Below are 27,113 nucleotides of genomic sequence, written 5' to 3'. Positions count from 1 at the left end.
TGTCAGTTCAACACGTCCAAATCCAATAACAATCTCTTCTTCCTTGGTTGAGTGAACCCACGATCCTCCATGTGCATGTCCGACTCAACCATTTCCGAACTAAGTCGTATCTTTACTGTTCGAATGATCTTGCTTGTCGCCAGGTAGAGTTCTGCCTTGGCCAAGTTCTGCCCAATGCAGTTTCCGGGTCCTAGCGAGAAGGGGGTCAGAGCCGAGGACATGTCCTTGGTTTCGTGGAGCCAGCGGTCGGGCAACCAGGAATCTGGATCAGGGAATAGGAAAGGATCTCTCTGATGCACAAAGTTCTGCATTACCACAAGAGTCCCTTTGGGAAGAACGTGCTTCCCCACAACGATCGGGCAATCCAGTGTACGTGGGACCATCCCCATGAAGCTGGGGTAAAGCCGATGTGTTTCTTTGATGGCGGCGTTCAACACGGGAAGTTGCTGAATTTCACTGAGCGAGGAGCCGGCACCCTGGAGCTCTGCGCGAAGGCGATCCTGAACGTCCTCGTGCTTTGCCAGGCACCAAAGCAGGTAGCTCAGAAGAGTCGAGGTTGTTCCAGATCCCGCGAACACTAGAGCAACAGCTTCTTCAAGGACCTCATCGTGGTTGAGCTTGCGCCCTAGATGAAAGTCGGAATGACTGAGTAGCGGAGTCAAAAGGAATCTCGCCGAGGCGGCATCGCTTTCCAACTCATGTCGGATGAATTTGTCCTGCAGCTCCAGTACCCTCGTTATGAATCGGTTAAGCTGTTTGAAAGACTGGCCCACCGGTCCTGGAATGAGGTGGGCGTAGTGGCGATCAAGGAACGGAAGGGCGCTTCTCGTCGCCAACGCAATGCCGCTTTCCTCCAACGAGGTCAACAACTCCAGGGACTCTTTGTCAGGTGCCTCACTATAGTCGCGGTTGAAGGCACATTTCATCAAGACTTCCAAGCTAAACAAGGCATTGAGTCTAAACACCTCCACAGTATAGCCAGATCCCGAGTCTCTGGAACCTTGGATCATTCGTTGTACGAGGATATTTGCCTTTTCGCTGAGCAGTTCTTCATTTCGTAGCACGACTTGCTGAGAATAGGATTGGTTTTGCAATTTTCGTCGGGCATGATGAGCTTCTTTATTTCGCATGGAGAAAATATTCTCATGGAAACCTGTGAACGTGGCTGTGCTGTATAGCAGCTCTGATTTGGTCGATGTCTTATTCGTGTAGATGGTTTTCAAGGCCGTCCAGTCGGAGATCGACACTTGATTCACGCCTACTCGTACCACTCCCCCGTACTGCCGATGGAGATCGAGCAATTTCTAACATGCGTGTCGCGTTAACGGCGATCACTTGCATACAAAGTGCCCTGACGTACATGACTCCTTTTAAAGGTTGCGATGGCAGGAACAAGGTAGGACTCTAGGACTTTTGCTACCCATGGTCCAGGAACGCCAGAAAGGGGATGTATGTAAATATTGTAGACAGCCTGATATGTTCCCCGTCAGAATCATGAGTCATTGGGCAATGAATATGAAGGGCACACCTTTGCCGAGAGCCATACGAAGATGGCCAGGAAGATGATTGCTCCGAAATTTTCGCGCCCGTATCTGTAAGGAGAAGAACTTTCAATGTTGGCCTTGACGGAGTTAATCCAGTGGTGCGACATAGTTCTCGAGCTCAATCTCAGCGATATCAAATAACATAGCTACTCACTATGCAGCGACTTGACTGTGGCTTATAAACCGTCTACCTTCCGTCTCTATTCCACTCAGTCAGCACTGGCAGGTCTAGGGAGCTATCACCTTCTATTGGCTCCGCTTTAGCAATCCCGCCTCAATTCCACTCGCTCCGCCTTAAGTCCATCACTCCGCCTGGAGATTCTGTGGCGAGCCCACTATGATGGACAAGCAGCCGAGGCTCCACCCTCAGGCCCTCCACTGGATGTTGACACGTGAGCGAGACAGGAGATCTAGCATCAAGTCACAACAACCCTAGATACTATCTCCGCGCGGAAAGCCATTCTGTGCGGTGCAGCGGAATCCTCTGCCGCATCAAATAGGAAAGAGAGACAGCGCCAATACGCGAGAGTTACTCCACCACCTCCAAGTTCTAAATAACTTTAGAATTCGTTGTCTGTTTTACAAGGCTGTGGAATTACAAATTTGTCGTTTCGAGGTTGAGAGTGAATTGATTGGAGCAAGGTAGTAACATCGTGGGCATGGAAGGTGCTTAACTTGCTTCTGTTTCTGCAGTCAGCCTTTGCATTTACAGCAAGAAATATGAATGAAACAGCCACTCTGTAAGTTCCTCCAGCCGTGGTTGCAGAGCTTCCAGATCTCAGCACTAACAACTAGACCTTAGAAACAAGAGGCGGCCGTTCATCGCCCTTGAAGAACATTTTGCCTATGCACCGGAGCTTCTCGACGCAACCGATATCCAAAATCCTTATTACTATATTCTCAAGTATTTGCCTGGGATCAAAGAGCAGCTACTCGATGTTGGACCGGGCCGCATTGAGACCATGGACGAAGGCAACATCACTCTTCAGGTCCTCTCGCACTTACCCGTGTCTCCTAAACTTGATTACCACCAAAGCCGCGCCGTGAACAACAAGATAGCGGAGGCGGTCAAGGCCCATCCCAGCCGCTTTGCTGGCTTTGCCACTCTACCCGTCGGAGATCCAACGCGATGTCCGGAAGAACTGACTCGCGCTGTCAAGGAGCTCGGGTTTCTAGGTGCGTTGATCGAGGGACACACGGACGACAATGCCTACTACGACGGCTATGACTATCTTCCCATGTGGCAGACCGCTCAAGACCTCGATGTACCGATATACCTACACCCAACCTGGCCCACTGATGTTAGTCTTGTTTCACAGTTCCAAGGTAACTTTCCCCCGCTTCATTCGAACTTTCTTTCGAGCTTCATATTCGGCTGGCATTCGGATACTGCGATTCATATTCTCAGGCTATTTGCTTCTGGATTGTTCGATAGGTTGCCTCGTCTGAAGCTCATTATTGGTCATATGGGTGAAACGCTGCCTTTCATGCTTGAACGGATTGCCACTATCACGTCACTCTGGGGCTTAGAGCGCAACTTCACCTCCGTTTGGCAGGAGAATATCTGGATTACCACTAGCGGTTCTTGGAGTCTGAATCCAATGGCGTGTATTCTACGAAATACAGCTCTTGATCATGTTCTTTTCAGCGTGGACTACCCCTTCTCAAGCAACATGGGGGCGCAGAGATTCTTTCGGGAACTGGCTGAGAGTGGCCTAGTGGACGATGCGCAGCTAGATGCGATTGCATACAAGAATGCCGAAAGGCTCCTAGGCATTACGGTGGCAAATACTTGAGTTGTACTTGAGTTGGATACTTAGAGGGCTGGAGAGGTCGGCTCACATTCACTATACAGTAGGGAGCACACCGTGTTGCGCATGAGATAGATCTAGTTCCACCAACGTTTCAGGCATTGCCTGAAACTAACTAGTGCCAGGAGGCCCTACTGCATAGCAGGACTCAGGAGAGCTCTTCCTGTTCCCTAGCATTTTGTACATAGACGATCAGACCGAGCCTGAGAAGAGGCACAAGTAGACAGACCAAGACATAACCTTGCACAGATCCTGCTAGGTCAAAGCGTATCGTCCAGGGGGATTGGCACGCCAGCCGCTGCCGTGGTCAGCAACCCCAATACCTGAATACTCACGTCCATATCTGTTGTTTTCAATTGAGCACGTCGAATTTTCGCATCGATCAAGATCTTCAGCCTGGACCAATGAACACATTTCTTCTCCTCCGAGATGCTCGCTCCTGGTAGGGGGGAGCTGGGTGAGGAGGAGTTGTTATTCATCCCCGGAGTCGATGTGCTGCAGTGATTGCGTTCGTAAAGAGACACTGTCATGAATATTAATTAGGTCGAGATGCAGTTCTGAGCTCGTAAGGTGGGGCAATGATTGGGAATGATGCTAGGACCAAATAGTCAGCCAACAAGCGCTGCTTTTGTAAGGCCCACCCGTGGATCAAGGCGGCATCACGATCGTCCCCAAATGGAACGAACCGCGCGCAGATTTATTCCCACACCTTGGAAAGCCGACAAAAAATGGGAGCAGAAACGACCAGTCTGCACAATGCCGGCACCCAAGCGGCTGAAGAGAGGAGACGAAGGGTATTCACCCACAGAGGTGCTTGAAAAAGATGAGACCGAATTGCGGCTGGAGAAAGCCCTCTTCGGAGACGACGCAGGCTTTCTCGAGTCGTTGAAAAGAGACCAACTCCAGGAGGATCGGTCCTTGGTGCGGCGCAAGCATGGAAAGGACGACGAGTCTGAAGAAGACGAGGCTGCTGATGGAGGACTGAGCGAAGTGGCGGACGGAGACGTTGGTGCTCGATTTTCTCGATTACTCCTCGTGCTAACAATGTTCGCAGTTGTTTTTTCTCGACACCGGCGCCGACCAACTGCCTCTCTCCGTTTCGGAAGAACTCGACCGTACCGAACAGGTGCATACTCATCTACGCCCAGAGGCTGTGTGGCATGATAGCGACGATGACCGGATCACTGTCTCACTCGCCTCGAACACTCGACTGCGCAAACTCCGCGACACGGAAGACGACGATGTGGTTAGCGGGAGAGAATACATCCAGAGACTACGGCGACAGTACGAGAGGCTTCATCCGACGCCGGAGTGGGTTACATATGCCAGAAAGAGGAGGAAGTTGTCTTCTCACTACGGAGAAGACGACGCGGTGTCAGACTCAGACATGTCCATGGACGAGGACAGCCTGCCGTCGGCTCAACCTCTGGCGGAACTTCTACGAACAGCAGGATCTCTGACCCGGACAGATACCAAGCAACAAGGGGCAAAAAGGTCACGGAAATTGCGACCAGAAGTTATTGATATCCAGCGCTGCAAGGACGTAGCTGGCTCCGGCCCTTCGTCAGTCGACACTTTGCAATTCCACCCGTACTATCCTCTGCTTCTTGCCGCCGGTCCTAGTTCAACAGCAACGCTGTACCACATCTCGCCGCAGCCGCCGAACCCCAACCCGATTCTGACCTCACTACATTTGAAGGGCACTCCTCTGCACACTGCAGCATTCTGCCGACCGCGAGCACAACCTGATACGGAAGACGGAAGCGAAGCACATGACCAGACGAGAGTGTTCCTCTCCTCCCGACGCCGTTATTTCCACACCTGGTCGCTCTCCACCGGCACCGTCACCAAAGTGACTCGTGCGCTCTACGGCCAGGCCCGCAAAGAGCAGCGGACGATGGAAGCCTTCAAGCTCTCCCCCTGCGGGCGCTACATGGGACTCGTGGGGTCGTCGAAAAGGGGAGGCGGGAGCATCAACGTGCTGTCGACAGAGACCATGCAATGGCTGTGCAGCTGCCGGATTGATTCGCGCGGCGGGGTGGCGGATTTTGCGTGGTGGCGCAACGGGGACGGGTTCGCGGTTGTGGGCAAGAACGGGGAGGTCAGCGAGTACGACATCGAGGCACGGCGGGTCGTCACGAGGTGGATGGACGAGGGCGCCGTCGGCACCACCGTCATTGCCTTGGGCGGCGATGCCGGGCAGCAGCAGTGCCGGGGCGGAAGCCGTTGGGTCGCAGTGGGCTCTTCGAGCGGCGTTGTCAACCTGTACGATCGGCGCGGGTGGATGACGACTACTGCCGCTGCTGCTTCAAGCGACCCTGACCCTGGTTCTGTCGTCGCAAACAACAAGGAATCGTCCGACAGGCCCAAACCCGCGAGGGTGTTCGACCAACTCACGACCCCGATCTCGCACCTCGAGTTCTCTCACGACGGCCAGATGCTCGTCATGACGTCGCGCTGGAAGAAGAACGCCCTGAAACTCGCCCATCTGCCCAGCTGCACGCTGTACAGGAACTGGCCGACGGACAAGACTCCCTTGGGGCGGATCAGTGCCGCGGCGCTGTCGCCGGACGGGAGCTACCTCGCGGTGGGGAACGAGCAGGGGAAGATCAGATTGTGGGAGATACGCGAGTAGCATTCTCTGAATGAAGAATTACTACCCGTCCTGTCCCACGTCAGTAATGCCCCGAACCTGCGTCGGCCATGTATTGTCAATACATCCACGTATCCATGCATGTACGCATTGGTATAACTTTCTATCTATAACAAGTCCTCCTCTTCTTCTTCTTCCAGACCATCCTGCTCGCCCAGACCCCAGATGTGCTTGTTCCACTTCGGGTGTACGTACTACGTCAAACCGGGGAAGTTCTTGACATCGCGCACGCCCGCGGTATTACCTTCCTTGATCCTCTTGAGCGTCAACGCGGCGATCAGGGCGGCACCGACACCGCTCCCGTCCTCGGCGCTCAGCAAGACGATGGGATCCTTTTTCCCCTTTGGCCAATCCAGAATCTCGCGCAGCGCCAGCGCCCCTCGCTGCTTGAAGTGCGGGTACTTGTTGAAGACAGAGCCGTCGGCGCCGACGTGGCAGCTCTCGATGTTCTTCTTCTTGCAGATGGCGGCGACGCCGCAGGCCGAGAGCCGCGCAGCCCGCGTGCCGATCAGTTCGGCGAGGCGACGGCAGAGTTCGAGCTCGGGCTTTGTGGCGTTGATCTTGAGCTCGTCCTCGAACTTGTCGCGCGTCTCCTGCAGGTTCTCAAAGGGGTCTTCTTCGATGAAGGAGAGGAACGACGCGTCGAGAGTGTAGGGCTTTTTGAGTGCCGAGATGTCCTGCCCTTCAAACAGGAGGTTCTTGTTCTCGTGCAGGTCCACGAGCACCAGCCGGAAGATCTCCCCCAGGTACAGCCCCGCGATCATCTTCTCGAATGCCTGTTGGCCCGGTCGGGGAGAGGTCTCGTCGATGATGGTGTCATACTTTGTGATTGGGAGGACCTTGTGCTCGTTGTCGAACGCGCCGTATTCACAGTTGATCGCCATGGGCATATCATCGGGGAGGTTGAGGTGTTTGATCTTGGGTATCGAGCCGCAGTTCTCCATGTAGGCGGCATTGCAGCCCGTGCCAAAGATGCACCCGATTCTTATGGTCTGGTCCGTATAGGCCGACGCAATCAGTGTGCCGGTGGTGTCGTTAATGATGGCGACGAGTTTGATGGGAAGGTTCTGGTATAATGATCAGTCACCTGGCAAAGGCAGTTGTTTCTTGGGGGGGTTGTCATACCCGTTCTTCAAGCGCTTTTTGGAACTGGGGAACCACATCATGCCCTTCGACGCCTGAGATGTCGAATCCTTTGGTCCATCTCTGGAGCACACCGTGGTCAATGTATTCTTGTGTTGCCGGATAGGAAAACGTGAAGCCAAGGGGCAGATGCGCCAGGTCCTCGTCCTCGTGGTGGTACTCGATGAATTGTTGCAGGCAGTCGGCGATGTAATCCCACAGCTCCTCAGCGGTTCCCGTCTTCAGCTCTTCCGGCATGCGGTATTTGCTCTGGATGATGTCGAACTCGCCCTTCTCTTCCGTGAGGGTGATTTCGCAGACTCGCAGGTTGGTCCCGCCCATGTCCAGCGCGAGGAAAGTGCCCTGTTCGTTGCCGTCCGGGAACCCCATGACCCAGGTCGGGTTCATGGGGATGTTGCCTCCCTCTTTCTCCAGGCCAGCTTGGAGCTCTGACTTGAAGTGGTCGGTGATCTTCTTGAGCCGCTCGGCATCCACGGTAAACAGGTTCTCGAGGTTCGCAATTTCATCCAGCAAGCTCTTTGGCACATCGGCCATCGACCCTGTAAGAAGTCGAGACTTAGCAACGGTTTCCGCTCCAGCTCAAGTCACCCTCAACTTACCCTTGCGGGACGGCTTTCGCTTTGGACCCAGCCCGACCATTTTGGCTATGCTCGACTGTCGACGCAGAGAGGGAAAAGGAGAGGATAGGAAGCTGGAGTAAGAGGCTCGAGGCAACGAGGACGATAAATATGAGCAGATGGGCCCTCAGGTGAGGCGTCTCAGAGGAGCTGTTTACTGGGCAGGTTTGCGGCGAGAAACGGAGGCCAAAATGTTGATACAGCAAAAAGTTTGGCGGGGTAAATAACAGCGGGTCGAGCCAGGGGCTTTGCAGTTTATTACGTAGGACAACGTATGACAGCACCACGGGAGGAAGGGGACGTCCAGGGGAGGGGCATTAATTATTTGGCCAGTACGAGGTATTCCGTCTTTGTCCAAGTCCAGCAGCTCCGTTGATGCTATCTCATTCGGGTATCAGGCACCGCCCATCAGGATCGCCAATCTCATAACACTTTCAGCGGTTTAGAGCATCTTTGATGTGTGCTTCTCCTATTGACCTCCTAATAATTGCTGCCAACGTTTCTCTCAAGCGACGCCTGCAAGTTTCTTCTCATCATGTTTTCTCCCAGCGCGTGACTGACTCTTTCCAATGTCTTCGCAAGCCATGACTAACCTGGCACCGCTGACTCACTATTCTGTTTCCGGGAATCATAGTTGAAGCAATCGAAAGGGTCTTCTGGCAATTACATAGGCCACCTGCAGCTTCCGGGCATACGACTTCTTCCAATGACCCCACGTATCACCATGCCGAAGAACACAAGCCTTGGTTCAGTCGATATCAATGATGTCGGGAGCGTTTGAGGAGGCGCCGACGCTGCGATCATAGTTGGGGTAGTCGACAACCCTCCAGCGGTTGAGCCCAAGTGCAGGGTCCAGAGGGCTCTTGTCCTGCGCAACTTTGGCAAGGGCTTTGAAAAGTTCCCTCCGCAGAGGCCGGTCGCCGTTTGTGAGAAACATTTCAAAATCCGAGTTCTCCTGGACGAAGGCATCGTACCCTCCCTGGTAGATTTCGAACGCAACCTGATCAATGAGGTACTGGATCAACGGGACTGTGCAAACAGCCTCGCCATCACCGACACGTCCAGAGACCCAGAATAGTTCGGCAAACCTGATCGTGTAAGACGCATGATAGTTTCGGAAACAGTCGATCAGATCATCTTGAAGGCCGGACATGCGGTACTGGAGTGCCAGGATGTACGCTTTCAGCAGTATTCTGAATTGGGATCGACTTTGAGGTGTGCTGGGAGGCGTGTTGTACAGGTAATCGACGACGACCTCGAACGCTGCGGGATCGTGTATCAGACTTCGAAGGATGTAAGCCGGCGCCTTGGCAGCATCGCTGGTAGCTGTTGGTGAAGCACCACTGCTTTCAGGCATTTCGTCCTCCATCTCTTGCTCCGCTTTGATTTCATCTCGATCGGGCGTCACAGTGGCCTCACTCGGTGCTGGTGAGTTTAAACAACTCCCTGCACGGGTTGGCTTCGGTGCCGGTGTCGGTGTCGTCGCCGTAGGCAGTTGGGGTGGGCCGTGAACGTTGAAGAAGTCGGTCCGCTCGAGATATGCGTAGTGGACGTGGAACAATTGTTTTGTCCTCCCAACGACGATTTGGATGGTTGGATTCGCATATTTCCCGCCCGATTTGGAGCGAGGAGTTGTTGGTGTCATGGCAAGCAGTAGATGGAGAAATGTCAGGGTAGTTGTCTTGATTGAAACTGAGCCTGTCTGCCCTGGTAGATAGTTAGTAGGCAGGAGAGGTGAGGAGCGGAGAGGAGAGGAGAGAGGAGGAGAGGGTCGCTCACTTAAAACAGAAAGAAATCCTTTGGCTCGGGTATCTCTTGAGGAAAGGCTGAGTGATCTCTGAGATGAAATTCACTTGACCCTGATATTGATTTCAGATGAGCTTGGGTCAGGTACTTCAGCGCGCCAAGCTCGGCTTCATCAACCATCCACTAAAGAGAAGACTTCTCAGGTTTGTCTGCTTTCAGGTGAGGATAAACGTGACTCAGTCCAGAATTGGAAGACGTCGTGGGCGCTGTGGGCGTGTCGGATGAGGGAGCAGAAGACGGTGACGGTTTCTGAGAATCGTGCTGTTCCAGTTCCGCCCTTATCCTCTCATTTGCCTCGGCCGTGATCTTGAGTGAGGCATCGATATCCTTTGTCAACTTCGCGATCTCGTCATCCAACTTTTCATGCTTTTGTTTTGGAGGCACGTCCTGCGCATCCCTCTCTTTCTTATCCGGGTTGGTGCTGGCCCATAGCTCTTCCAACTCATCGCGCCATCCGAGGGCATCTGCGAATTTGCGGACACCTTCATCACAGTCTCCCAGCAGCAGCACGTCGTCTGGCCTTGAACCGAGGGATCCCACCCTCTCCAAGTTGATGAGCACGCGCGGAGTTTCTTCCCTGACGAATGAGGGCAGGCTGGCGAACGGCTGGACCGTCAGACTGGTCCCCATGACAATCGCCAACTCTGCTTTGGCGGGCAGACTTCGGTTGCGGTGGAATGACTCTGGAAGAGCCTCGCCGAAGAAAACGATATCCGGCTTTACCAGCCCGTTGCATGTCTTCCTGATGCAACGCGGTACCTCCATTTTCTGAATCACCTCTTTCATTCGATCATCAGGATATTCCGTTTTGCATTCAATACATCTCTGCGTGGCAAAAGAACCGTGTGCTTCCACAATCTTGTCCCCAGGAACTCCTGCTTCCCTCTCGAGGCAATCGATGTTTTGCGTGAACAATTTGAGCAGTCGCCCCTTCTTGTGGAGCAAGCTGATGAACGAATGGGTCACGGTTGGTCTGTATTTGCCTGGATACAGTTCGTGCGCGAGGGTGTAGAACGGGTAGGGGTTGTTTCGAAAATACGAGATGTCGAACACTGCTTCAGCGTATGGGAGGTTCAGTCGAGCAAGATTGGCATACAGCCCTGTATCAGGAGAGCGGAAATCAGGTATCCCGGCCGAGGTGCTGATTCCTGCGCCGGTCTTCGACACGGTCAGACTCGAAATATCCAAGTTTGTGGAGAGGGATCCTACCATGACTACAATGTTCTTGACATCCTTTTCCTTGATATATTGAGCCACCGCCTCTATGCTCCGGGCATAGAGCGTGGTGGGGGGCGTGGCCTCGTCAACCGGGGTGGAGGATTCGTTGCCCATATCGAAAATATTCCAGCGCCCCGCACGTGGATGGGAATGGCGCTCACGGCGTCGTCGACCTATGATGGCGAGCAGATAGCGAAACACTTTGATTTCTATAGACAGAGGAGACGGTCAGGACTGTGGTGTCTTCAATGTGATGCGGGGTTTAGTTATGGATGAGTCAAAATGAGGCAGAGTGAGGTCGGAAAGGAAAATGATCTTGGGGGCTGCAAAAAGATGTTATCTTCACACTCTCCGCCCTTCTGCCCCACGTCATATTGGGCTCATATCATTGCGGGAACAACGGCCTCGGCAGGGCAACTACCTGGAGATTGGATCTAACTTCATGCAGTAATGTGCCTGTTTGATCCGTCTATATGAGGTACCTAGGTAAATACGAGGTATAGTGCGTACGACTACGCGGGTTTCCTTGGAGAAAACACTGATTGCAAATGATGCTACTTTGGCTAAGTGGTCCATGAGAGGCCTCAAAGCAATCCCCGTTGTCATCTGCCAGCTCGAAAGATGCATAGCATTACATGCGCGCTCATTTCAAGCATCAGACTATCCAATGGTGATACCCAATTCACTCGCAATAATATCCGCAGCTTTTTCTCCAATCGCCAAAGCAGTGTTGTATGTGTTCGCGGCCACATTTGATGGAACAATTGATAGATCTAGGGCCCCGGCGGGACAACATAGTTAGCTTTTTCATCCTTGAATAAGGTTCACAGTGCCAAATATGCAAAGGTTCCAGGGCTTAGACGAGTCGCGAAACGAAAGAGAAGGAGAAAATGCCATACCTGCAACCTTCAGCTTGCTGACACCGTAGACATTGAGGTCTTTGTCCACTACTCCTCCTTGCTCACGTGGCCGCATCTGTGCAGAACCCAGATAATGCCACGCAGTCGCAATGCGCTCCCTGATGCAGACCTTGATCGCTTCGTCGTCCTCAGCCGAGTATTCCAGGTCTTCCAACTGCTTGCCGTGCTTGGCTGCCTCTTCTGTTGCACTGTTGTCAAGAGTTGCCAAAGCCGCCCTCGAAGAAGGGGCGAAATTCGGGTGCCCAACGGGGGTCTCTCCACGATAACAATCTAGCCGGCGAGCGATCTCCCTGGTTCGCTTGTAGGCCCAAACATGTACATCCAAGTCGACATCCCCGGGACCTTCGAAGAAACCAGTACTGATTTCTAGCGGTGCATCGGCGTCCTTCGCGGTAATGTGGACAGAGCCCCTAGAGTGCGGATAGGGGATGTAGTTGCCAATCGTAAAATACTGCCCCGGTGGCACATCGGTAGGAGGACCAAGGTAGCCAGCAAAGGAACCAGTGAGCATCAGTGGTTTTGAGGGATGCGGCTCAAATTCCTCCTGCCAGATTTTGGTCATGGCTGGATTGCTAATTTTCTTTACATCCGAAATTGATGGCCGCCAACGGCCGAAGATTTCCAGGCCATTGGTCCCAAGAACAAGATTCGTTTGAGCCATAAGCTCTGGGATCTTTGCAGGATTACGGAGAAACCAGTCTAGTGTCTCGTGTTCGGGAAGTGAAGACTTGTACGCATAGTGTATGAATGGATGGTCCTGGTATCTTTCACCGACGCCTGGAAGCTCGCTGATGACTTGGATACCCAGCTTCTCGAGATGAGCTCGTCCACCGATGCCTGACCGCTCGAGAATGGCCGGGGAGGCAAGAGCGCCCGCACATACAACGACAAGTTTCTTGGCTCGGACAGCTCCCAGTGTGGGAGTTGTAGGACTTCCAGCATTCCAGGGCGCTGAAGAGATGTACTCAATACCCGTCGCTCGGTTCTGGTCATCAAATAGCACGCGACTGACTTTGGTGTGTAAGAGCACCTTGAGGTTTGGATGAGCGCCGTCATGGAGTAAGGGATGGAGGTAAGTATGAGCTGCGTCTTGTCGCACACCTTCCGGAGAGATAAATTTGTGCATTCGCTCAAAGCCAACCGCGGTTTCCAGGTCTTGTAGGTCGTCCCTTGAAGGCATACCACAGGCAGCAGCAGCCCGCAGGAACTGACAGGAGTATGCAGTCTTGGGCCAAGAACCTAGAGATACACTGATGGGACCAGATGTGCCTTTGAACAACAGCTTGTATTAGTTTTTGCCGGTTCCAAGATGGGTCCACATAGCTTCACCGAACTTACCATGAACACGTTCGTCTGCCTTGGTGGTGCCGGCATGATACGTCTCCAATCTCTTCAGGAGTGGGATCATATCTTTATGAGTCCAGCCTTCCGCCTTCCACTCATCAAAATCGACCGCCTGCGCGCGACAATACATCATGAAGTTGATGGAACTTGCTCCACCCAGAATGGCAGCACGGGGGATGATCAGGGGCCGACCTCCAACCTGTTCGGTAGGCTTGGAAGGCAGAAAAACAGCGGATGTTGAGTCGGGTGCCATGTGAGCCAGAAACAGAGCTGGCGTTCGGACCGTCGGGTCTTCGTAATTGTCTCTGCCTTCCTCGATGATGAGGATCGAGAGAGCGGGGTCTGCCATTTGTAACCTGCCAGCAAGGACACATGCTGCAGTGCCACCTGTCGAGCGAGTGTCAGCTTGAGTTGCTAAAACGTCGTCCTCAAGTCAGAAGTCAAAATACAAACCTCCTGCAACGACAATATCGTACTCTTCCCTGAGTCCTGGTGCTGGCATTCTGTCGGCTTCCAGCTTCTATGTATGTGACCAGAACACCTGAGCTGCAGTGTACAGAAGTCTCTATATTGTAGGTTACAGAGACGTGAGAAAGATCGAGAACTCAAAGGGCGAGACGCGCGACTATATCGCGCTTTCGGTTGCTGGGTATATGTTCCCAACCCCCGGTCAATCTGCTCGACTTGATTTATTCGTGATATTGGATTCGCTGCTCTGGAAGGGAAATCCTTGTCTGATCTGAGCCATCGATGGCGGAGAGGGCTCGATTATATAGCCTTGAATTTCGCTGCTCTGAGTCCAATGGGTCTTGCTGTGACTGTGCGAATTGTCGACAGGGGAGATATAGCTTACGCCAACAACAACTGGGACCTGCGTCTGGATAAAAATTATTCCCGCTCACATCAGCTCGCACCTCCACAAGGACCTTCGAATCTGTGGAAAATTCTCAAGAAATTTGTACTTCCCCATACTTTTGTGGCGTAGTAGGTAATGTACATGCTTCACGACAATTTTCGCCCCCACCTGGAAACATATCTATATGTCTCTCCGTGCGGGCGGCACTGCGGACGATGTGAGACGGGAAACCTACCCGCTGGTTTCCCGACGGAGACAGCGCCATGGTCCAAAGATGCTGCGGCCGAGTCTCGCGCAAGAGATAGTCAAAGCGAATGTTATCCCTGAATGAAACGTTTCGTCCAGCCAGTAAAGCTGGCGCAAAATGGCGGCCGTCGTTCAAAGAAAAGGTAGGTAAGCACTAGGGCACCAATAATGCGGCCGCAAATCTTGTCGCACATAGCTCCAGGGTCCGTGCCGCGTATAGGTATCCAGCGAAATGCTTTGCTGCAGTTGACCATACGATGCCATTGCGAACGAATACGAATTACTCTGCCCAGATGGTCGCGCATAGTAAAAGGGGGCGAGACGAGACTATGCTCGCTCGGGAGATATTCTCGCTGTGCTTTCCACTTCAGGATAGCATTGTGCGCTATCGACTCGATACTTCAGATAAAGCCTGCGGAGAAGTTCCCGCCGGAAGTAACGTGGGTATCGTATTGTATCACCCCATACCTCGATCCACAATGAGCACTCCCCAAGGCGTCAACAATTCGAAGACTTTTCTTACGATCGGCCGTTTCAAGAGCAGCTCACACCAATCGGGCTTATCACTAATCAGGAGTCTGCGCGCGGTGAAGCATCCTACGAGAAGTGCCCATGTACACCAGGTCGGTTTGGCTTCCATTAGCGGAGCCAAGATGCGACTGATGGCAGTGAGCTCGAGCACTCCTGGGCAGCTTGTGGTCGTGATCTTTACGGCGAACCCTTTATGCGGCGCCAATTCCTCTGCGCATCATCTCGGGGCTCGCAACTCGCCCAAGGATTCGTCGGCAGATGCTTGATGCCCAACTCAACGTAGTTTCGGCACGATAGCTCACATGGACACATGGGAAGATCGCCGGAGGTACTTCTATCCGATTCTTCAGGCCTTTAGCCACTTCAGTACTATCTTCAGGGTTGGCAATGATATGGAGAAGCTAGTGAGCAAACCCTTCAGCACAAGGACGACGAGCCGCGTGGTTCTCTGAACCTGTAATACAACGAAACATTGGTTGCGCCCTTAATGATACAGCATTTTCTGGTACCCACCCTGCAGCAGTTTACATCCCAGGTACACGAGGGATGGTAAATATCTGGTATCTCGAATGGAGACGAGGCTGCGGTTCAGCCTTGTGCGGCATCGCAGCCAAGCCGTCGGCCGATGTTTAGCCGACCGCCGACCATGTCAGAAAAAGTTTCTGGCAAAATTGCGGAGTGTGCACCGCAACCACTATCACTATCGTTGAAGCAAACGTTCCTGTCAAACACGACTTCCATCGCTCTTAGAGGGATTTAGTCGTCATGAAACGAAAGCTAGACGTCAATGATGCACCAACGGTCGAGGTCCCTCGAGAACCAGAAGAACATGGGTCGTTCGGTTCCTTTGGCCTTGACCCTCGCCTGATGCAAGCCATTGCAAAATCAGACTTCTCCCATCCTACACCCGTGCAGGCGAAGGCCATTCCTCTGGCGCTCGAGGGGAAAGACGTGCTTGCGAAATCCAAGACAGGTTCTGGAAAGACCGCCGCCTACGTCCTCCCTACTCTGCAAGCGATCCTGCGCCGAAAATCCTCCTCCACAGACCTCAAGGCTACCTCTGCGCTCGTCCTCGTGCCCACGAGAGAATTGGCCGATCAAGTATACAGAGCCTTCAATGCCTTCGCGGCGTTCTGCTCGAAAGATGTACAGACACTGAATTTGACACAAAGAGTGTCGGACACGGTCATGAATGCTGTGCTACAGGATTTCCCAGATATCATTGTCACTACCCCTGGCAGAGCGACTCAATACCTCGGCTCGGGCAGGCTGTCTCTTGAAAACATCCAGCAACTCGTCATTGACGAAGCTGACATTGTACTTTCCTATGGCTATGAAGACGACATCAACGCAATCGCTGCGGCCCTCCCCCGTGGTGTGCAGACATTCTTGGTTAGCGCCACCCTAACGCCAGAGGTCGAAGAGTTGAAAACCATCTTCTGCCGTGACGCGGCGGTGGTCAAGATTGACGAGAAGGAAGAGAAGGGCGAGGGAGTAACTCAGTATGTGGTAAAGTGCGGAGAGGATGAAAAGTTCTTGCTCATATATGTCCTGTTTAAATTGCGCCTCGTCAAGGGAAAATGCTTGGTGTTTGTGGCAGAGGTTGACAGAAGTTATCGGTTAAAGCTCTATCTGGAGCAGTTCGGGATAAAATCGTGCGTGCTGAACGCCGAGTTGCCAGTCAATTCTCGGTTGCACGTGGTCCAGGAGTTCAACAAGGGACTTTACGACATTCTCATCGCAGCCGACGATCAAGAGGTTCTGGGGGGCGTTGTGAAGAGGCAAAGGACACATGAACAGATCGCAGAAGATCCAGCCAATGAAATGAGCGAGGAGGACGAGGACGAGGAGCAACGACCGGCAAAGAAAGCAAAACAGTCAAAGAAACATGAAAAGGACTATGGGGTGTCGAGGGGCATTGACTTTCAAAACGTGGCTTGCGTGATCAACTTCGATCTCCCCCAAACCTCCAAATCCTACACACACCGCATTGGCCGAACAGCCCGAGCCGGGAAAGCAGGAATGGCATTGTCGTTCGTGGTTTCTAAGGAAAAGTTTGGCAAACACAGGGCGACCAGCATTCCCTCGGCGAAGAACGATGAACGTGTTCTGGAGAAGATCATTGCCCGACAGACCAAGAAAGGCAACGAAGTGAAGCCCTATCATTTCGACATGGCACAGGTGGACGCGTTCCGTTATCGCATGAATGATGCACTACGCGCCGTGACGGGCGCTGCTGTGCACGAGGCGCGTGCGAGAGAAATCAAGCAAGAACTGATCAAGTCGGAGAAGTTGCGAAAACATTTCGAAGAGAATCCCGAAGACTTGCGACACCTGAGACATGACGGCGAACACGGGGCCATTGTCCGGCATCAAGTGCACTTGAAGCATGTCCCGGAATACCTGATGCCGGCAGCGGGGAAAAAGGCGCTCGCCGCCGACGAAGTCGGGTTTGTCGGGCTAAGGAGTGATAATAAGCGCAAGGACAGCAAGAAGCGAGGAGGGCGCAAGGCGCGGTTCGGCGGGAGATCTAAGGGGAAGATTGACCCGTTGAAATCCTTCAGCGCGAGGAAGAAGCGTTGAGAAGAGCAGTATTTCTGTGAGGGTGGGCTCTGTGGTGCAGCAATATCATTGTTTCCAATCCAAGGGATAGTTCCAACCACATCCTGGTTCCTATGCCCCTGGATGGATTTTGAAGCCCAGTGTCGAGGCCCTCCAGACGACAGATACCACAAAAAGTGCCGTCCGTGTACTCTCATCAACTTCCACACCTTTTTCTCTCTCCCCTCTCTCGCGTTCCAGTGCTACCTGTCATTGTTGACATAATCGCATTGATTCCCATACACTTAACTTATGACTTTTCCACGCAAGTCCCCTGCCGAGCTAGAGGGGGACCTATGCAGGTGTTGACGGAATCAACCCCATTGCGCCATGCCGGGATTCCATTCTTGGGGGCCTGGGGGGAACCTAGACGTTCTGGCTCCGTATTATGGCCTTGCTGCGCCATTGGCGGGGACTGAGGCACTTAAAGTTGATATGTAAGTAAGTGGTTGCTGACATGTTTTCTGGCGCATCACAACCCACAGTCAGGGCGTCTGATAGGGAGCTAGCCGGTGGGGTAGAGAGTTGTGCGTGGTTGATCAGGTAATATTCGATCCATCGAGGCCATCTACATACATACCTTAGGTAGGTAGCTCATGGGTTTATACTGGTGCAGGCCATAAATAAATACTTGTATATATATATCCAGCGTACCTCCTACTGCTCTTCTCGCAAGACAAAGCCCATCAAGCCAACACCTCACCACCATCATCGTTCTCTTCCGCACGCACCGTAAAAATGCCCACCGCAACCGCCACCGTCGGCTCCAAGATCCTCGCCTCGACCTCCGACTACCAAACCGTCGAAGGGAACGTATACTTCCCGCCCTCGTCGCTGGTGGACCAGTCCGCACTGTCGACGTCGCACACGCACTCGACGTGCCCGTGGAAGGGCAAGGCCAGCTACTACGACATCACCGTGGACGGCAAGACGCTCAAGGATGCAGCCTGGTACTACCCAAGCCCCAAGGACAAGGCGCAGCATATCAAGGACTACGTTGCCTTTTGTGAGTAAACCCTTCCACTGCATTGTAGGGTTTCGGATGGAGGAAGGGTGGACATATAAACAGAAGAAACGTGAAACAGCATGCTGACTTTACTGGCTTCTTTCCGTCTAGATACAACCAAGGTCAACGTCTCCGTGGCATGAATGCGTCGTGGTGTGAGGCCAGGAAGTGGGTGGAGGGGGAGAATTTCCTATCAGAACATCTGTATATGCCGGGTGGTGATGCAGTCTTCGATGGTGATGTGAGGACGGAGGAAAGAGCACAAAATACCACGGCACGAGACAGTTCACTTGACAATCGCAGAGACGCAGAGTGAAAATAGAATTACACTACCACCCCCCACTATTACCATCAATATCAGTATCAGTATCACATTGATTAGCCGCGCCACACCAGACTGACTAGACATTTTCATAATCACCCATTTTTCCCAACCATTAGACTCGTAGAGATCGCAGACTAAGGTTTCCCAGCCAGACGCATATACTGCTCGACGGCAGGGGACTCAGCGATGGAGACGGAGCTGATCGTCGCGGGCCTGCTGCGCTTCTTCCTACGCGTGCTCGAACGATCCGGCACGCCGTCCTCGCGACAGCGCACGTAGAAATGCGGGTGCTGGGTCCGGTCGCGAGGACTCGTCGCTCCCGCCGTCTGCATGTCGACCTGCCACTTCTTGGCCAGCAGGCCGCCGCTGGGACCTGCGCCACAGGTGCCGGACATGGTGTTTGACGGCGGAGAATTGATGGCCAGTGCAAACATGTTTTGGGGTTCTGTGTAGTCGGTCACCCTGCCCAACAGACAAAAGGTCCACAGCAAGTAAACGAGGCTGAAGCTGCTGAGCAAGAACACGGCGACGAGGATGACATAGAAGAGATTCTGCCACGTCTGTGTCCCGCCTGACGCGTAGTCCTTGTAGCTCACCCGCGCCTCGAAATTCTGGTACTGCGGCTCCTCGAGGATCGGCAGCGAGTAGTTCCAAAAATGCACAAAGGGGGAGTTGGACGAAGATAAGAGAGCTGTTTCGGCGGCCAGCACAGCCAAGGCCTCGCCAATCGTGGGCATGTCCGGGGTCAAGATCGTCGGGTTGCTGTCGATGTCGTCGGACCATGCTGGAATCATTTGGCTAAGGAGTCGCGCGCTCGAAGCGTTGGCGTTGTTGACCCCGGCGGTCAGAGAGAGGGACCGGAGCCATTCCGAGCCGACATCTTTCCAATCTTCGTTCCAGTTCCCGATTGGGGCGTTCTTGACCGCGTCGACGTAAGGAAGCGTGTTCCCAGGGCTCTTTTCACACTCGACCGAGAGCTGGCCGCCGGACTGGGCGACGCGGTAGTACGTGGTGCAGTCGCGATACTGGGCAGATCGGATCGAGCACAAGACGTAGTCAGCCGTCGGGACGTACTCTGAACTTTCCACCGGGGGAGGAGCTGCGAGGACATAAATAGCATAATATCCGTAGCTGCTGGAGATGAACCCCAGCGTGTTGTATGCGATTGGCAGTTTCGGGAAGATAGGTGCCTGCTGAAGACCGCCGGCCGAAGTGTTCCCAAACTGGAATATATCATCGACAACAGTGGGATGCGGGAAATAATTGGCCGGGTCCGGGAGATCCGCCGAATTGTGAAGCATGGGCTGCAACTCGGCCGTAGACATGCCTGCACACAGAACATTGATCAGAGGCGCCGGGATGGCAGCCTGGATAAAGTACTCTCCATTCCCCTGAAGATCTTCTGGCTGCAAAATATGGTTCTTCGGATCTCGAGCAGCATTGAACAAATTCGCATGAGGCATCGCCAGTGTGACGTTTTGCACGAGCCTTCCCCAGCGCTTGGAGTCGGCCGTGATGTTTTCACCGCTCGGAGTGATCCACTGTCCATCAACTGTCGTGTTGTCAAACAACGTGGCCACCGGTGCAGGGCGACTATCGATAGAACTAGGGTTTGAGCTGATGTTGCCGACGTCCAATCTCTCGCGCCATTCCGACATGAATGTTTTGAAGTTGTGGAAGCTTTGTCCCGCGTAGTCGATCTGTAGACAAGTATCGCCCTCCGGGTGCGGACCCACGCCTTCTGGGTCAGGATCTTCCGGGACGGGCGTTTCGCAGGTCTGAGCCAGGTAGATGGAGTTGGCGTAAGAGGCGGCCACCTGCCCCCAAAGAGTTCGATCTTCAAGTGGCCCAAATTTGGGCTTGGGCGCCACCAAGGCTTCGGCGGCGGTAGTGTAGAAGGTCGCAGCTAAGACAGCGATCAGGACCATGATGCCGAGGACAGTCGAGGCAGCGTATCGGACCACTATCCAGTTCGTGATAAGTGTGCCTGGTTGCATGACCCACGACCTCATGGTCATTTCAGCGATGCTGATGCCGCTGTTCTTCTCCGTCCTTGCAAATGCGCGGCGGCTCAAGATCTGTCCGAGCAGCGCCACAAAGATGGTAACAAACGATAACTCGACTGTCTTTGACAGGAGGGCCGAGAGAAGAGTGGCGTTACCATAGGAGAGATGTCCGTTGGTCCCGATCCTTTGGTCCCATCGTGGTTTTGCAAAAGCGATGCCGAGAAAAACGCCCGAGAATACCGTCGAGTAAACTGCCAGGGCCAATAAGGATATGGTCCACCAGGACCATGGGCTTGTCAAGATGTCGCCGTGCGTTGGACAATTCTCATCGAACTTGGTGTGAGTATGCAAGAGTCCAACTTCTGGGGAGAAGTCCTGCGAGGTCTGTTGATTGAGTCGGCTATACGATGATTGATGTGACCTAAAGGATTTCGCATCTTCGCCAGGGGAAGGAGTATTTTGATAAGGAGTGCTGCGACTAGAGCCTAACACCAAGGAATCTGGCGCTGCAGCCGTGCTCGTGGAAGCATCTGTGCTTGTGAAAGACTGTCCTTTCGAGCCAACTGGCACACGCTTGACTTGTTTCGACAATCCTGAGATGTTCAATCCAGCGACGGGCTCTTCGCCCCATTCTGTTGAAGGTGCGAGAATCTGGAATTCATGATCATCTTGCGGCGCTTGTTCGTAGCTGTTTCCTGGCAGCATCGATGAGTTCTGACGTCGAAAAGACCGTCTAGCATGGAAAAGGTCATGTTCGTCCCCATCCATCATAAACGGCGTTGGTTTTCAAGCTTGAAGCTTCAAAACACGCCTGGACTTGATTATTCTCTGGAGGTTGAGGAAGCACCGACACTAGCAAAGGTGGGTTTTGTGGCATCGTGGGAACTGCCTCCAAAGTAGTAGGTGTAGATTGTGAGGCTGAAAACCACACGCTGCTTCTGTTGGGACTGGCGCAGATATCGAGTCTGCGATGATAGCAGCTGCTCGTCGTCCTTTCCTCTGGCCCCAGCCGAGGGACGCTAGAAGCTGAATTCGTCGTGTTCTCCCGTGCCATGGTGTTCCGCTAGGTGCCATTGAGTATAGACTTAGCGATGAGGCGCACACCCAGGCAGCCCAGACTCACAGTATGCATGATCGAGCTGGGCCATTGGTTTGCCGCTTGTCAGGGTGGTGCAGGGCGGGTTGGGTGCAACTCTTTGCCTCGAGCCGATGTTGATGGACAAACAAAGGGTGTGCGCATTGGTGCTTGGAAGCTGCAACAGCAACGCTAAAATGGATTCTCTTTGCCTTTGATTGAGCCAGCATTCCACTCCATCTCGATCAAACATATCTGCACATATTGGACTAACACCTATTTGCTCTCTGGTCGCTGCTGCCGAAGAGCCGATGGGGAGATTGGGCAGCCCAGGTTCGCACGGTTGTGGTTGCTGTGTTTGGCATCTCGAGTCCGAAGTGGGCCACGAGCATTGAGCCCTGGGCGCGTGGGTGTATTTTCGGACTACTAATCAATCAATAATCTGCCGCTGGTGCCACCTCTGGCCATATTCGATTGAGTGCCTGGGCGTCGGCTTCAAGGACGATCATCTCGAGCAGTGGTCGGATAAGAAAAAGTCCAGCCTTGGGTGTGATGGTGTTTGCTCCCATGCTTCCACGCTTTCACGCTTTCACGGGTCTACGCGCTAAGACTGTAATTGAATCCCTCGCGCCCCTGGGTCCGTATGGAGAATTGTCTGGTCATCCTGCTGGCCACGCGGTTTCAGGAGCCCAACGGGGCCGTGGAATGGGGCAAACAAAGTCAAGGAGATCCGCCCCCAGGTACACACAGGCGGCTAACCGACGCTTTGTCACAGAGGGTGTTTGTTTACCTAGGTACCTACCCCTGGGTACATGTCGGTGGCCAGAGACAGTCTGACATCGACACGGAAAGACGAGCATGAACAAATGTCTACCGACAGATGCCTCGAGACATCGCCAACAGTACAACAAATCGCTTGTCATTGTTACACCCTTTATCCCGTGGAAAGTTCAGTGCGGATTGTCTGTTAGCCTTAACTCTCTGCTAAGAACACCATGAGGGAGGGCCCGGGCGATCATCTTGCCTTGTTTCGTCCGAGAAGGTGCTTCGGCTGGTGTCTCTTCGTGGAGGAGGGACTTTTGCCAGGACCGTGACGTCCTTGGACGCCTTAATTGCACACATCGTTCCCCGGCAGCTAACAGCTAAGCTTTCTCCATCCACCAATTGGGAGGATGTTGAGGTTGCAGTCCGAACTGTCATTCGGGCGCCGACATCAAGAGCCTTGACTTCTGGTGCAAGTCCCCAACAAGGAACAATAAAATATGTCAGACACAATATATGGCCAGGGCACCTCAGAACTCGCCAGGATCAAGCTTACCTTTTGATCTGGAGGCGCAAATCTGTTTTCTGCCCTACGCTCGCAGTGATGGCCCCGTTCAAGCTCGGCGCCACGAGGCAGAAGGTTTTCACTCACAAGGTCCGCACAGGGTGCATTACATGCAAGTAAGTGCATTCCGTTGTTCTTGCCACCTACTCACACCAAAAAGGCGGCGCAGGGTGAAGTGCGATGAATCGAAACCCGCCTGTTTGAATTGCACGAGAGGGAATCGAGAATGCCTCGGGTATGCAACCCCAGTCGCCAAAATCTTCACGTCCGAGAGTTCCGAATCTACGGCGTCGAAACCGCCATCGTCGAGTCAGTCCCCACAGGCAGCCACCTACGATGATGAACTATTACTGGTCTCCAGGGCTCTCGACCTGTCTTTCGGCACAGAGGACGAAGTACGGTCTCTACAGCACTGGCTTCACCTCACATCACCTATGTTGGCTCAATATGGCCCACAGGGAGATTTCTATACTGTCCTTGTCCCACAGATCGCGCGACAGTCTCCTGCGGTCAAACATATGCTCGTTGCTCTTTCCATGACGCACGAGAAGTTCCATACCGGTATTGCAACTGCCACCCCGAAAATGACCTCGCAGGCTGTTTCCCACTACATTTCAGCCATAGCAGACATCAGGAACAACAGCCCACCCAAGCTCCATGTTGTCGTCGCTTCCCTCATTGCGTGGGTCATAGAGCTATTTGAGAACAACGTCCCGGCAGCCGTAGTCCACCTGCGCGGAACACTCAAACTTCTCCGGGAATACAAGCGATCGAAACCTCCACCGGCAGCAGAAGACGCTCTGCGGAAATCGATTCTGCCGACTTCCAGCCTTGCCAAAGGCTTGACGCAGCTGATGCTTCACACCGGTCCCGTATCAGGAGAGATCGAGCCGGAATACCGGGGTCACATACACTATCCTTGGGGAGGCCCAATGTTTTCGTCCTTTGCCGAAGCGAGGAGTGTCATCTGCCGTTACATCGAGGAAATCGCAGATGCTGAGCATCCCTGCAATATTCGAGACGTTGAGAGACTGTTGGGCCATTGGTTCGAGCGCACCCGACGTTGGAACCAGGAGAATATCCCCACTTCCTCCGTAACCGCACTTCTCTTGCTCTTCAACCTCGCATTAGCCCTTCTCCCGAGCAGTGACGTGGCTGGATTCAGCCATTCCATCAACCCAGCTACCATTGACTTTGTGGTTGATGGAGCCGCCGCGCTCGTGAATATCCACCGCAAGGTTGAGCAGAGCAATGAAGATCTTAAACAAACGCTGATCGCTGTTCTCAGCTTTGTTGTCCGTCTCTTCCCAGATTCTGGCAGTCATGGTCGAGCATCACTGCTATTGAACCAGCTGCGTGGACAAGTATGACCATACGATTGAAGACATTGCAGAGAACCCAACATGCAGAGGTCATGGGACTACACAAGTGCACGAAGGTCCCTCAAACAGTATGTATGGCACTTCGAGTACGCAGATCAAATATTCTTATGTTCGGCCTCCAGTGGGCTCTAAGCGCAACCGCGCGAGTTTCACACTGCTTAGTTCAATTCGACAATGGGAAGATCTACTTTGAAACGATCTTGGGTTGTCTGACGTGGTCCGACTACTGGTTATAAGCCTCCTGTTCCTCAAGCTGTCCCGGAGGTTGATGGTAGCAAGACGCCAAACACTTTAAGAACTGGAGTTGTCCAACTTCTTGTCGATGCAGGTGTTCACGGGTCGTTTCCGTCCTGCGGCACCAGCACAAAATGAACCATGCTGATGGGGATGGTATGAATCTCTGACTCTTCAAGGCCGCTTGACACTATCTTTGAGCACGACAGCAGTTTGATCATGCGAAAGTCTCCGTCGCAGCCACCATAGCCAGACCGCAAACACAACAACAGTCAGGGGTATGGCGGTGGCAGGTAATATCCACCACATCCGGGACACGCTTATATCGGTGCCATCGAAGTTGAACGCCACAGTGCTCAGGAACGACTATGCTATGTGTCAGTCATAAATTGGCATGTATTTTGAAATGTTGGACAGCTCGGCGGCTGGCTGGGGTTCTCTATCCCACATACCGCCACAAACGTTCCGGGAAGGAAGAACATGGTCACCGCCGCGATGGTGATCATAGACGCACTGTCGCGTTGAGTCTGCTGCGCAATCCTGGCCGTGAGTTCTGCAATCTCCTTGTTCTGCGCCGCTATCTCTTTGTTGTCTCGACTTTCAGCCTGATTCGCGAGGTGGAAAAGCTGTCGGCACACATCATCAGCTTCTGCACCTTTTTCCTGTCATGCGAACACCAAGACTGTTGGGTGTCCTCACCAGATTGATCTGCGTTGCTGTGCGGTCCCTGTAGTCCGCGACGAGGTGTCTGAGGGATCGACAGCTCGACACAAGGAACGCCAGAGACTCACCTGACTCTTCCAAAGGCTGAGACTGACCTGTGTTTTGCATTCCCGCAGCGTGCCGGAGAGACACGTATCTGATCCGCACGTCCTGCAAGAAATCGAGATGGGCTTGAAACTCCGAAACTTTGCGAAACAGAATATGCCAACTCCTCGAGAGCCGGTGGAGCTCCCTGATCATTGAGTCCACAGCCTCGTGAGGCTCATTTGCTTCCTATATCTCGAAGTGAGGACTTGTTTATCCTAAATGTCCGCAGAGTGAAGGAATGGATACATACGAATCGCTTCATTCGGCCTCGGATGGTCACCAATTCCTGCTGCCAGAGTCTCAGCGTCTCATCCGCAGCAACCACGTCCAACCTGAACGGAACGCGCAGGTCGTGTGTGGAGAGTCTCGCAACCGCCGAGGAAGGAAAATTCAGGCAGAAATAAGTCGACGTGCCCGTTTTCAGGGACGTCGAGACATGCGTGCACGCACTTGCGGAGGGGGCGTATTCGTACACCACATCTGCACCCCCAGTGTCCTGATGAGTGGTTGATCTCAACCCTTATTGAGAGGGGTTCGAACCAAATGATTGGGCTTTGCCCTGCCCGTCTCGGCCGACAAAGCATCCGTGTTTGACCGTGTACCAGTGTCCCAGGCCGCAGACGGCGGAGATCAGCAGGTCCGAGAGCCCAGCTCGATGGTGGAGCAGTCTGAGGATTGCCGGATTGACCGCAGCAGTCGCCGGGTTCGGTGCCTGTGCAGCCTGAGCCCAGGCTTTCGAGGAAGCTGTATGCACCCAGATTCAGTGTGGTGCGCGCCACAAACCGATGGCGTTGGGAACAAGGAGAGAACAAGGCCGAACAGAGGGACGCACAAGACGCGCAGAAAGCATTCCTCCTGCCGACCTACCGAGTCGTCGTCCTGTGTTCCAATCAATCAACAGTCAGTCAGTCGGACTTCCCTCCCACTACGTGGCGAGTAGCTTACTACTAGCTGCACTCCGAGACTTTCAGAAGCCAGTGCTGCCAGGGTGGTGGATGGACGGTATGTACTGTAGGTGGACAAAGCTCACCGACAAGAACCTCTCCAGGGCATCACTGTCCAGATCGCGGTGCCAGCCTACTCGAGCAAGCTCCATCAGCGGCCCCGAGAAATAAGTATTCATCATGAGAAGAAAACAAACAGATCAACCACACAATGTAGGAGGGGGGAAGAGAACGGCTTGACTCGCGGTAAACTCTTCGCGGATGTTTCAATAGGAGTAGCAATCCTAGCACAAGCACAACCACAGTAGGTAATCGGATCACTCACGAAGACTTCCCCCATCGTGGAGGTCAAGCACATGCACGCCCTTCCACTCGACCGTCCAAGTCTCCCTGGCCGCCAACGCCTGTTCGAGGAGCCCCGCGTCGACAGTCTCCGGACAATGCCGATACCTTTCGAAGGGAGATGCCATTGCTCGACTTGACCGAATTCTGCTCAGTAGATCCAGAACACGAGGAAAACAGGGGCGCGCAATCTCCATCATAGAATGGACGGATCATACATATGAGACTAATATATATAAGTACTACCGTTCGAGTCATCTGTCGTTCATTCTTTTTTAGCCCCCTTACACCCCCCGGGCGCTATATCTCTACGCGTTAGCTAGCATGTAGTCATGGTCGCATTTTCAGCCCGATCTATATTCATGTACTCGC

The 27,113-nt window shown here is 53.3% G+C and overlaps 12 protein-coding genes across 12 annotated transcripts; 5 read left to right on the top strand and 7 right to left on the bottom strand.

Annotated features, from left to right (window-relative positions):
* Positions 1-2: 2 nt before the first annotated feature.
* Z520_11268 (uncharacterized protein) lies at positions 3-1,651 on the bottom strand (the record flags this gene model as incomplete). The annotated part of the gene is made up of 3 exons (XM_016781757.1): positions 3-1,304; positions 1,361-1,471; positions 1,529-1,651. 3 exons carry the CDS (start codon positions 1,649-1,651, stop codon positions 3-5), a joined length of 1,536 nt encoding a protein of 511 aa, XP_016627118.1.
* A 613-nt stretch (positions 1,652-2,264) lies between these two features.
* On the top strand, positions 2,265-3,340 carry Z520_11267 (uncharacterized protein; the record flags this gene model as incomplete). The annotated part of the gene is made up of 2 exons (XM_016781756.1): positions 2,265-2,284; positions 2,347-3,340. 2 exons carry the CDS (start codon positions 2,265-2,267, stop codon positions 3,338-3,340), a joined length of 1,014 nt encoding a protein of 337 aa, XP_016627117.1.
* Positions 3,341-4,111: 771 nt separating this feature from the next.
* On the top strand, positions 4,112-5,990 carry Z520_11266 (uncharacterized protein; the record flags this gene model as incomplete). The annotated part of the gene is made up of 2 exons (XM_016781755.1): positions 4,112-4,360; positions 4,410-5,990. 2 exons carry the CDS (start codon positions 4,112-4,114, stop codon positions 5,988-5,990), a joined length of 1,830 nt encoding a protein of 609 aa, XP_016627116.1.
* Positions 5,991-6,202: 212 nt separating this feature from the next.
* On the bottom strand, positions 6,203-7,790 carry Z520_11265 (hexokinase; the record flags this gene model as incomplete). The annotated part of the gene is made up of 3 exons (XM_016781754.1): positions 6,203-7,075; positions 7,134-7,690; positions 7,751-7,790. The coding sequence occupies 3 exons, from the start codon at positions 7,788-7,790 to the stop codon at positions 6,203-6,205; spliced, it is 1,470 nt and encodes a 489-aa protein (XP_016627115.1).
* Positions 7,791-8,516: 726 nt separating this feature from the next.
* Positions 8,517-9,413, bottom strand: Z520_11264 (uncharacterized protein; the record flags this gene model as incomplete). Its single annotated transcript, XM_016781753.1, has 1 exon — positions 8,517-9,413. One exon carries the CDS (start codon positions 9,411-9,413, stop codon positions 8,517-8,519), a length of 897 nt encoding a protein of 298 aa, XP_016627114.1.
* A 284-nt stretch (positions 9,414-9,697) lies between these two features.
* Z520_11263 (uncharacterized protein) lies at positions 9,698-10,906 on the bottom strand (the record flags this gene model as incomplete). The annotated part of the gene is made up of 1 exon (XM_016781752.1): positions 9,698-10,906. One exon carries the CDS (start codon positions 10,904-10,906, stop codon positions 9,698-9,700), a length of 1,209 nt encoding a protein of 402 aa, XP_016627113.1.
* A 693-nt stretch (positions 10,907-11,599) lies between these two features.
* Z520_11262 (uncharacterized protein) lies at positions 11,600-13,558 on the bottom strand (the record flags this gene model as incomplete). Its single annotated transcript, XM_016781751.1, has 3 exons — positions 11,600-12,981; positions 13,051-13,443; positions 13,510-13,558. The coding sequence occupies 3 exons, from the start codon at positions 13,556-13,558 to the stop codon at positions 11,600-11,602; spliced, it is 1,824 nt and encodes a 607-aa protein (XP_016627112.1).
* Positions 13,559-15,454: 1,896 nt separating this feature from the next.
* On the top strand, positions 15,455-17,272 carry Z520_11261 (uncharacterized protein; the record flags this gene model as incomplete). The annotated part of the gene is made up of 1 exon (XM_016781750.1): positions 15,455-17,272. One exon carries the CDS (start codon positions 15,455-15,457, stop codon positions 17,270-17,272), a length of 1,818 nt encoding a protein of 605 aa, XP_016627111.1.
* Positions 17,273-18,028: 756 nt separating this feature from the next.
* On the top strand, positions 18,029-18,304 carry Z520_11260 (uncharacterized protein; the record flags this gene model as incomplete). The annotated part of the gene is made up of 1 exon (XM_016781749.1): positions 18,029-18,304. One exon carries the CDS (start codon positions 18,029-18,031, stop codon positions 18,302-18,304), a length of 276 nt encoding a protein of 91 aa, XP_016627110.1.
* Positions 18,305-18,755: 451 nt separating this feature from the next.
* Z520_11259 (uncharacterized protein) lies at positions 18,756-21,332 on the bottom strand (the record flags this gene model as incomplete). Its single annotated transcript, XM_016781748.1, has 1 exon — positions 18,756-21,332. One exon carries the CDS (start codon positions 21,330-21,332, stop codon positions 18,756-18,758), a length of 2,577 nt encoding a protein of 858 aa, XP_016627109.1.
* A 1,736-nt stretch (positions 21,333-23,068) lies between these two features.
* On the top strand, positions 23,069-24,399 carry Z520_11258 (uncharacterized protein; the record flags this gene model as incomplete). Its single annotated transcript, XM_016781747.1, has 2 exons — positions 23,069-23,145; positions 23,190-24,399. 2 exons carry the CDS (start codon positions 23,069-23,071, stop codon positions 24,397-24,399), a joined length of 1,287 nt encoding a protein of 428 aa, XP_016627108.1.
* Positions 24,400-24,819: 420 nt separating this feature from the next.
* Positions 24,820-26,869, bottom strand: Z520_11257 (uncharacterized protein; the record flags this gene model as incomplete). The annotated part of the gene is made up of 6 exons (XM_016781746.1): positions 24,820-25,011; positions 25,098-25,271; positions 25,345-25,641; positions 25,706-25,974; positions 25,996-26,199; positions 26,725-26,869. The coding sequence occupies 6 exons, from the start codon at positions 26,867-26,869 to the stop codon at positions 24,820-24,822; spliced, it is 1,281 nt and encodes a 426-aa protein (XP_016627107.1).
* Positions 26,870-27,113: the final 244 nt, after the last annotated feature.

This window comes from Fonsecaea multimorphosa, assembly GCF_000836435.1.
Source record: "Fonsecaea multimorphosa CBS 102226 unplaced genomic scaffold supercont1.37, whole genome shotgun sequence".
NCBI classification, from domain to species: Eukaryota; Fungi; Ascomycota; class Eurotiomycetes; order Chaetothyriales; family Herpotrichiellaceae; genus Fonsecaea; species Fonsecaea multimorphosa.
This window is presented reverse-complemented; position numbering and strand designations above follow the sequence as displayed.